Here is a 10,678-nt window from a genome sequence, read left to right as displayed (position 1 = left end):
CTGATGCAGGGCTCGATCCCAGGACCCTGGGATCATGACCTGAGCCAAAGGCAGATGCTTAATGACTGAGCCACCCAGGCGCCCCTAAATTAATTTTTAATAATAAATGACTGCTGAATTTTGTTAAATAGTTTTTGTATCAATTGCTATCATGAGGTTTGATTTTTAAGTCTGTTAATATGATGGATTACATTGATTGACTTTTAAATATTTAATTAGTGTTGTATTCCTGGGATAAACCCTACCTGGGCATGGAGTAGAATTTTTGTTATATACGTTGCTGGATTTGAGTTGCTAGTATTTTGGTTAGGATGTTTGTTTCTAATTTTCATGAGGGATGTTGATCTGCAATTTTCTTTTCTTCTACTGTCTTTAGCTCATTTTGGTATCAGGCAGTGTTCTTTCTTCTTTTATTTTCTGGAAGAGATTGTGTAGAACTGATGTAATTTCTTCTTTATATGTTTCGAAGAACTCAACAGTGAAGCCATCTGGACCTCAATTTTATTTTGAAGTTTTTTTTTTTTAAATAAAACTATGAAGTCAATTTCTTTAACAGACATAGAACTATTTCAGTATCTATTTCTTCTTGGGTAAGTTTTGGTAGTTTGTAGTTTTTAAGGAATTGGTTGATATCGATTGGTCCATTTATATGTGTAGAGATGTTCTTACTATTCCCTTATGTTTCTAATGTCTGCAAGGTCTATAAAGATACTCCCTTTCTCATTTCTGGTAAAAGAAATTTATACCTTCTTTTTTTCTTGGTCAGTATGGCAAAAATATTATTAATTTTACTAATCTTTTCAAAGAACCAGCTTTTAGGCTTAAGGGTTTTTTGTTGTTGTTCTTGCTCTTTTTTTTTTTTTTTTTTGAGAGAGAGGGTGGGAGGGGCAGAGAAAATCTTAAGCAGGATCCCTGCTGAGTGCAGAGCCTGTGACGCAGGGCTTGATATCATGACCCTGAAATCATGACCTGAGCCCAAATGAAGAGTAGGATGCTTAACTGACAGCCACCCAGGTGCCCCTCAAAGAACCAGCTTTTAATTTCTTTTTTTTTTCTGTTTTGAATTCATTGATTTTTGTTTTTATTTTTATTATGTCCTTCTTCTGCTTACTTTAAGTTTATTTGCTCTTCTTTTTCTATTTTCTTAAAGTGGAAGCTTTGTTTTTTTTATTGCAGTTTTTCTTCTTTTCTGATATGTGCATTAAATGCATTATTTGCAATTTACCTGGATGCATGGTTTAGCTGCATCCTGGAAATTATTTTATGTTTTATTTTTATTTTGTTCAAAATACTCTTTAATGAGATTTCTTTTTGACCCATAGGTCATTTAGAGTAATTAAAATAACTACCAAGTATTTGGAGATTTTTCAGTTATCTTTCTGTTACTGATTTCTACTTTAATGTTACAGAGAGAACTTACTTTTTATGACTTCTATTATTTTAAGTTTATTCAGTTTTGTTTAATGATATGGAATATGGTTTATCTTGGTGCACATGTGTACTTGAAAGTGTATTCCACTGTCGTTGGATGAAGTATTCTCTAAGTGTTTGTTAGATCCAGTTGGTTGATGAAGTTGTTCAGTTTTTCTATATTTTTGCTGATTTTTGTCTCCTGTCCCACTGATTACTGAGAAATCAAGTCACCAACCATAATTGTGGAGTTGTTCATTTTTCCTTTCATTTCCATCTGTCTTCACTTTTATTTTGAAGCTCTGTTACATACATACATATTTAAGATTGTTATATCTTCTTGATGAATTTATCCCTTTACCATTGTGCAATGTCTTTATTTATTTATTTACTATTGAGACAGTGTGTGTGTGTGTGTGTGTGTGTGTGCATGCGCAAAGCGCGTGCAGGGAGGGGCAGAGGGAAAGGGAAAGGCAGAGAATCTCAAGCACTTCACACTCAGCACAGAGCCTGATGTGGGGCTCAATCTCAGGACCCTGAGATCATGACCTGAGCCAAAATCAAGAGTTGGATCCATAACCAACTGAGCCACCCAGGTGCCCCATGCAATGTCTCTCTTTATTCCTGATAATTTTCCTCACTCTGAAGTCTACTTTGACTGATATTATTATAGATCTTTCAGCTTTCTTTTGGTCAGTGTTTGCTTGGTATATCATTTCTCGATTCTTTTAATTTTAACTGACCCTTATATTTAGTGAATTATTATAGATAGTGTATAAGTTGGTTCTTGATTCTTTTATCCTTTATGACAATCTTTGTCTTCTAATTGATGTGTTTAGACCATTGAGACTAAATACAATTATTGATATATTTGGCTATATAGGTCTACCATTTTATTATTTATATCTGTTTGTTCTGTTTTCCATACCTCTGTCTCCCCTCTCTTGACTTTTTTGGATTATTTGAAATTTTAAAAGATTCCATTTTATGAGTGACATGTCAATCAGAGAAAGACAATTATATGGTTTCATTCAATGTGGAATTTAAGAAACAAAACAGATGATCATAGGGGAAGGGAAGGAAAAATAAAATAAGATGAAATCAGAGAGGGAGACAAATCATAAGAGACTTTTAATTATAGGAAACCAACAGGGTTGCTGGAGGGAAAGGGGGTGGAGGGATGGGGTAACTGGGTGACGGGTATTAAGGAGGGCATGTGATGTACTTAGCACTGGGTGTTATGCAACGGATGAATAATTGAACTCTACATCTGAAACTAATGATACACTATGTTAACTAATTGAATTTAAACAAAATAAATTATAAAAGTAAAAAAATTCCATTTTAATTGATATAGTGAGTTTTTGACTTTATCTCTGTGTATACTTTAAAAAATTCATATTATTTATTAAGTAAGAAATAAAAATACATCCTCTCAAGATACTTCTGACTTTGTTTTCTGATTAAGTGACAGTTATGAATTTGGCAGGGAATATAAGACAGAGAACTCTGAATGTAATTTATTTACTGTTTTTCATTTGCTTATTCCCAAAATGGATTTGAGGCAACCTTTACTGGTGCTATACATTTCTTTGTGTGGATTCAATTTACTGTCTAGTGTCCTTTCCTTCAGCTTGAAGGATTCATTTCAGTATTTCTTGTAAGGCAAGTCTGGTAATAACAAATTCTGCTTTTGTTTATCTGGGAATGTCTCAATTTCTTCTTTATGACCCCCACCCCCCCAGTTTGTTTTTGTTGCTATTTTTTTTAAGTTTTGCTGGATATAGAATTCTTGGTTGACCGTATTTTTCTTTAAGCATTTTGAATATGTCATCCTATTGCCCTTTGGCCTCCATGATTTCTGATGCGAAGTCAGCTGTTAATCTTATTGAGGCGACCTTATGACCCCGTTTAACCTTAGTTGCCTCCTAAAAGCCTTATCTCCAGATGCAGTCACATTGGGAGTTAGAGCTTCAATATATGAATTTTACAGAGGAAAATCAGTCCATAATAAGCACCAATAGTGAAATTTTCATGTCAGTTATTGTACTTTTCAGTGCTGGAATTTCTACTTTGTCCTTTTTAAAACATAATTTCTATCTCTTTATTGATGTTCTCTATTTGGTGAGACACTTCCCTCACACTTTCTTTTAATTCTTTGGACATAGTTTCCTTTAATTCTTTGAACATATTATAATAGATGATTTAAAGTCATTGTCTGCTAGGTTCAACTTTTGGGCATTCACTGGTAGAGTTTCTACTAGCTGCTTCTTCCTCCCCCCCGCCTTGAATGAGTCATACTTTATCATTTCTTTGTGTGTTGAAAACTGAATGTTTAAAATAATGTGACACCCCCCCCCACTAGTTTGGTTTTGTTGCTATTTTTTAGTGATTTTCCTGAATTAATTCTGTGAAGTTTGCATTCGTTGTCATGGATGGCCACTGAAGTCTCTGCCTGGTTAGTTTAATGATCAGCTAATGACCAGACAGATTTCCTTAAATGCCTGGAACCAATAAATCTCCTAGCCTTTGTCAAGGTTGGTGTGTGCATGTTGGGGTATGGCTTCAGTGCTCTGACAGGCAGTTTACAACTAACTCTGCCTTTATCCTCACTCCCTGCTTGTGCAGAACGTCACAGTAGGTCAGAGGTGAGAGATTAGGGCCTTCTCAGGTTTTTCCTAGGCACATGAACAGCCTTGCATATTCCTGTAGCCTTCTAGATACCTACGAATATTCTAGGGCTTTTTAGAGACCCCTTTGAGCAACTCATTCTCACATGTTTTATTTTCAGTTTTTGTTAGCTCCAACTGGTAATGCTTGTCACTGATTATTTTTGATAGTGCTTTGCAAATAGAACTGTTTGCACAGAGTAACCTCTGAGTCAGATAAAATGAAGACATGCTCTGAGAATGGAATTTTTCAGCAAGCCACCAGATAGTTAAAATAGAGATAATTCACTAGGAGGTGGGGCTTTGGAGGAGCTCCAAACCCGTTTGGTCCTGTCAATTGTTGCTAGATTGCTGGTTTTCATAGCTACCATAGTTGTGATGTGGTTGGTTTTCAAGTCTACCACTTGATAGTCGTAGATGAGCCGGTGATAAGGGGATAGGATTGGGGCAAGTTAAAATGCCACAAAATTCATTGTTCTTACTGAAATCATTTTTCCTGAGGAAACCCTCCTTCCACTGTTGCAAGTCTTTGGTTAATTTCCAAAGTTCTAAAAAAAATTGATTTTGACAAATTTGCCTGTGTTTTCTTTGCTTTTAGGAGGACTATTTTTAGAGGTCCTTATGACGCCATTCCAGAAGTTGGAATTCCTAAATCTTTTTTAAGGGGTTGCTCTAGGGATTACAATATGTGTACTTAACTTTTCACGGTCTATTTAGAATTAATATATTACAACCTTTGTTGGAATATAGAAACCTTGCCACCTTATAGGTTATTTTGCCCTCCCCCATTTATGTTATAATTGCCATACATAGAATACATCTACATCCATTGGAAACTCCATCAGACAATGTCATATTTTTTGCTTTCAACTCTCATGTGAATTTTAAAGAACTTAAAAGAAAAAAAGAGTTTATGGTATTTACCTAAATATTTGCCATTTTATCATTCTTACTCCATTCCTGACATTTCTTTTTTTTTTTTAAAGATTTTATTCATTTATTCATAAGAGACGAGAGAGAGAGAGAGAGAGAGAGAGTGAAGCAGGCTCCCAAGAAGCAGGGAGCCCAATGTGGGACTCGATCCCAGGACCCTGGGATCATGACCTGAGCCGAAGGCAGACGCTTAACCATCTGAGTCACCCAGGCACCCTATTCCTGACATTTCTGATGTGAAATTCACAGTTGCTCTAATTATTGTTTTTCTATATGTGAGACTGTTTTTCTCTGTTTTCAAGATATTTTCTTAGACTTTAGTTTTCAGCAGTTTGATTATGATGCATTTGGGAATAGATTTCTTTGAGTTTTTCTTGTTTGGAGAATGAGCTTCTGGACTCTATAAATTTATGTTTTTTTCCCCAATCATTTGGAAGTTTTCAGCCATTATTTCTTCAAATATTTTTTCTGCACCAAATATATTTTTTAAAGATTTTATTTAATTATTTTAGAGAGAGAGAGAGAGAGTGCACACTCACCCTCGCATGCACAAGTGGAGGGGAGGGGCAGAGGGAGAGGGAGAAGTAGACTCCCCACTGAGTAAGGAGCCTGTAGTGGGGTTTGGTCACAGGACCCCAGGATCATGACCTGAGCCGAAGGTAGACGCTTAACTGATTGAGCCACCCAGGTGCCCCTGTTTTTCTTTTTATTATTGAGTGTTATATATTTTTTGGGTATAAGTCATTTGTCAGATATACATATTGTGAATGTTTTTCTCTCAGTCTGTGGTTTGCCTATTCAATTGCGTAATGGTGTCTTCTGATGATGAGTGAAGCCTTTTATTTTGATGAAGTCTATTTTAACAATTTTTTCTTCTGATTAATGCTCTTTGGGTCTTTTGTGAAAAACTTTGTCTACTCCAAGTCTGCAAGGATATTCTCCTATGTTTTCTTTTTTTTTTAACTTCCTTTTTCCCCTATTAGTAGAGATATAATTGGCATACAGTATCAGTTTAAGGTGTATAACATAATGACTTGATATATGTATATATTGTGAAATGATTACCACAAATACATTAATATCATCACCTCACACAGTTATAATTTTTTTTGTGATGAGAACTTTTAAGATTTACTCTGTTGGTGACTTTCAAATATACAATACGTTATTGTTCACTGTAGTTGCCTAATATTTTCTATTACAAACTTTATCATTTTTGCTCTTATATTTAGGTCTGATCCATTTGATTTAATTTTGCATATGGTATAAGGTAGAAATCAACATTCATCTTTTCTCTATATATTTATCTAAGTGTTTCAGCACTATTCATTGATTTTACTCATATATATTAAAAACTAATTTTATCTTTAATTTTCCTATTTTTAAATGCATTGTTTAATGCTTTACACTAAAATTACAAAAAAATCACAAAATTTGTTAAATAATTATATTTCAATATAATTGATTTCCTTAGCGATTCTATATATTGTATTTTATGCCCTTCAAATTATTATTTTGAGAATGGGTCCATAAGCTTTAAGATTACCAAAGGTGTCCAAAACACACATATGTTAAGAACCCCTAGTGAGGTAGAAAAACATTTAGCTTTAGAATCAAAGAGACCTAGGTTTAAATGCTCATTTGCTGCTTCCTAGCTCTGTGACCTTGGGCACATCACTTAACCTTAATTCATCTTTCATACTTCCACAGATTCAATAAATATCTACTGAGCACCTACTATCAGCCACTGTATTAAATCTTGTGGATCTTACGGATTTAATACAGACAGACGGAGATAACCTTTCCTGTACAAAGTTTACAACTGAGTGGGGGAGGCAAGTGAGTCAAGGGGTCATTACACAACACACTGAGATAAGTGCTTTGATATCAGAAGGACAAAGCTATGGGAACTCGGGGGTGGGATTGCCAACCCAGACTTGCAGAGTCCGGAAAGATTTCCAGATAAGGATGCTAAACACATCTCAGGGGTAAGTGGACATTAGCCAAGCAAAGAGGGAGAAGAGCTATCCAGGTAGGGGGGTGAACCCTTAAGAGACATGGGGATGGGGAGAAAGGACCAGTAACATAAGGCAGGACTGCAGACTGGGTCAGACTGAAGTTTTGTAGCCATCTAAAGACATTAACTTCACCCTAAGACAAATGAAGAGTTTTAGTCATTGATAGGTTGTGACAGAATCAGAATAAATTTTTTGAATTTCTACACTACAGGCATCACCACTGGAAACAGGAACAATGATTTGGAGATTATTGGAGAAATCCTGTGGAGAGAAGGTGAGTGCATGGGTTGTGGCAATGGGGTGGAGAAGATGTATGGATTTGAGATTTGAGAAACAATTAGGTGGTAAATTCAGTGAAGCCTCATATTGGAGGCTTTGGGAAATGAGGGAGATGGGGCCATCTCAGATTTCCAGTTGGACCAACAGGATGAATGGTGGTGCCATTCACTGGAAAAAGAGCAGGCTTACAGGAAAACATAAAGTCAGATTTGGAATTTATGGGTGTGAAGTGACTGAATGAGGATGTTCAGCAGACTTTTGGCCATATTGGCCAGAAAATTGAAAGAGGGGTTTGGGATGGGAAACCATGTGTTTCCATATGGTAAGATGCCATAGGCAGCATTCCTTCTTCCTCCCGACCTTCGTTCAACATCTGTTGAAGATGTGTTATACGCAGGATGTTGGGGATACAGCAGTGAACACCACCATTAGGTTTCTGCGCTTAACCAGTTCACCGTTTACCTCTCTCAACTTGCTCTTAATCTTTAAAAATGAAAATAATAATGAGATCAAGTGAAATGAGGTGATGTGACGACACCTGCTCTTTTAATTTTTATACTTGTTTCTCGTCCCTAGAGCGAGAAGAGAAGATAACTCGGTTATTTTTGCTTTGTATCCTTCCCCCTACGCTCTTCCGCGCAGGCGCCCTGGACGGCCCTGGGTGGGGGTGGGGCGGGCCCGAACCTGTGTCTTCTTCCCCGGGGCCAGGACCCGGCCGCGCGGAGGGTTCGGGCTGCCCGTGACGTCATCAAGCTGCGCAGCCCGCAGGGCGGGACCCGAGCGCGACAGCGCGGCCGGCGGACCAGGCTGGCTGGTGGGGAAACGAAACTGAGGGAGGAGGCGGCGGCTCTGGCAGAGGCAGGGCCAGGCCTGGTGGCGGCGGCGGCGGCGGCGGCAACGGCGGCCTGAGCCCCCCCTCTCCGCTCCCAGGCAGCTCACCCTCTCCCCTCAGCGTGAGTGCCGACGCGCGGCCTGGGGGGAGCGAGCGGGCGGGCGGGCGCGCGGGCTCAGCATCCCTCTCCCCTCTATCGCCGCCTCGGCCGCGCACCGGCGGTGGTGACCCTCGCCGCCCCTTCTCTCTCCCCCACTTCCTTCAATCCTCCCCCGCCCCCCACCTGCCCCTCCAGCTCCCGGCAGCCCGAGTTGCCGCCGACAAACGTCTCTGCGCACACATTCACACACTCACGTTGTTTTCAAATGAAAAGACTGGCCGGGAGACATAGGAGCTCATCTCCTCCCTCAGTGAATAAGTGCGAAACCCACACCCTGGGAGAGAAGGCTGGAGAGGGGATTTGAAGCCCTTTCTTGGGAGAGCAGCAGGTAGAACCAGGCCTTTTGCCTTCCACGTAGAAGTTCCCTGCCTGGGCACGTTCTCCTGGCCTGTGTGGGCCACTTGAGCGGGGCGCTGGTTAAGGTGTGCGGCCTTCCCTCTCGGGCCTCAATTCTTTTCAATGGAAAACGAGAGGGTTGGAGTAGATGATTTGCAAGGCCCGCATCTAAGGTGGTTTGGAGAGGAGCATCAGTATCTCCTGCCTTTCACACAATTTACTCTCCTTTTTTTGCACCCACCCCAACGCAGTCCACATTGAGTTTCCCGTGCTTGCAGTTTCCCAGAGTCGCTAAGAATCAGATGGCCCTTTTTGCTTTCGTTATGGGCCTTTTGGGGGGGCATTTAAAACGGTGGTTTAAAGTGGAACGTCGTTTTGCTTTCTCTTTGTTCAGGGTCCCCCGTTCTTCCCCAAGATAAATAACCCCTGCCTGTGGCTAGTAAGAGGCTGCCTCCTTAGTATATGATTATGCATTGGGTTGACTGCTCATCCTTGAGCTGTAGAGAAGTGAAACATGTGATTCAGGGTTTTGTGAGGTTGAGGGGATCAGTGGTATCTTTGCATTTCATTGCTCTCTTGCTGCTGTGATCCATGTGAAAAGTCTGTTTTCTGCCTCTGCACCTCCCCTTCCTCAAGGAATTGCAGCCCAGCTGGTCACCCACCTGTTTGCTCCTATGTTTTGAGTTCTTTCTCTTTTCTGAGTCTCCTTATAGCCCATCAGTTGTGTGTAAACCACACTGTATTCACTACTACTCTTGTGTAAACCACACTGTATTCACTACTACTCTTTAACTTGATCAGTCCTTAAGGTTTCAGGATGTCATAATCACTTAATTCCCTCATTCCCCCCCCCCATGCTTACTTCTCATGTACCTACCGATGGGCGTGGATGATGGTGACATGGTGCCTGATCGTCTCCATTCTTTTTTCGTGGAGGTGTGTTCGTGCTGTTAAAATTATTTTTACACCAGAGTCCTATGATGTGGCTACCTCCAGTTTGAATAATTTTCCCACCCTTCTATTTTCTCAGTCCTGAGTCAACCACTTCCATTCCTTACTCTCATCAAAAACTGTCCCAATTCTTTAATGTTTTCAAACATCCTGAAATAAACCAAAACCAGTATTGTATCATATTATGTAATCTCTTATTTGGCAAAATAATAATGGTGATGGAGCTATCATTCTGGGATTGTCCCTTCACCTTGGATATACTGGTTGATACTCATTAGGTTTCATAATTAATGTCCAGTGTACGTTGTTGTCACACATGGCCATTGTTGCACGATAAGTATAGAATAATAAGTACCCAAGGCTTTTTCTCCCACTGCGGCTTGTAGAGTATCTGACATCAAGGCTCTTAGGCCTCTGGGTCTGTGAGCACCACACATTTTCCGGTAAAACTAACAGCTATTATTGAAGACTAGAGCTTGGCTAGCATCCTTCCTGGACCTCAATTTGAGGAAGAGGCTCTTCAAGTGCCGGCACTGGAAGCTGTTTGGAATTGCCAAATCCCATCCCACTGATGACTTATATTTTGGAATCCCTGCTCTGACAAGGGCAGCTGACTATCTGGGTTTATGGTTGCAGTAACAATGAGGAGGAGAAATGATCCAGAATGCACTGCCCCTATCAAGAAACAGAAGAAAAGAGTTGCAGAGCTTGCCCTGAACCTCAGTTCTACGTCTGATGACGAACCTCCCTCTTCCGTCAATCATGCAGCAAAAGGTATGCTTGCCCATGTGATGTGAGGCCGCTGGCCATCTGGTTATTTGAATCCCTGGTGCCTGAATTGGGCAGAACACAGTCTGCTGCCCCTTCAGGGAAATTAGGCAACTTCTACAGAGAGATGTTGACTATAGGCTGTCTTCCTTTCTGCCCATTCTACTAGGAATGGACAACTTGTTTTAAATAAAGAATTGGAATTTTTACAGTAGTGTCTTAGTTCTGTGGCTGGTCTTTCAGTAGGTGGCACTCTTTTACTGCCTTAAACCAGTTGGAAGTAGTGGTGAGCCCTGAGTGTCCTGTGCTCTTAATTGCTGTT

General features: G+C 39.9%; 1 protein-coding gene across 3 annotated transcripts in view; it reads left to right on the top strand.

Annotated features, from left to right (window-relative positions):
• The first annotated feature begins 8,112 nt into the window (after positions 1–8,112).
• Positions 8,113–10,678, top strand: part of CMTR1 (cap methyltransferase 1) — a 48,083-nt gene continuing 45,517 nt past the window's right edge. Inside the window, exons 1-2 of one of the 3 annotated variants that reach the window (XM_028120486.2) lie at positions 8,113–8,262; positions 10,225–10,362. In XM_028120486.2, the coding sequence (XP_027976287.1) occupies positions 10,230–10,362 (133 nt within the window). In that variant the 5' untranslated portion in view covers positions 8,113–8,262; positions 10,225–10,229. Of the gene's footprint in view, positions 8,263–10,214; positions 10,363–10,678 lie in introns of those variants that run through there. The other 2 variants (XM_028120487.1, XM_028120488.2) reach the window with 2 other exon arrangements.

The sequence above is a fragment of the Eumetopias jubatus genome, unplaced genomic scaffold (assembly GCF_037043125.1).
Source record: "Eumetopias jubatus isolate StellerSeaLion01/CBP00866 unplaced genomic scaffold, mEumJub1_p1.0 scaffold_6, whole genome shotgun sequence".
Taxonomy (NCBI): domain Eukaryota; kingdom Metazoa; phylum Chordata; class Mammalia; order Carnivora; family Otariidae; genus Eumetopias; species Eumetopias jubatus.
This window is presented reverse-complemented; position numbering and strand designations above follow the sequence as displayed.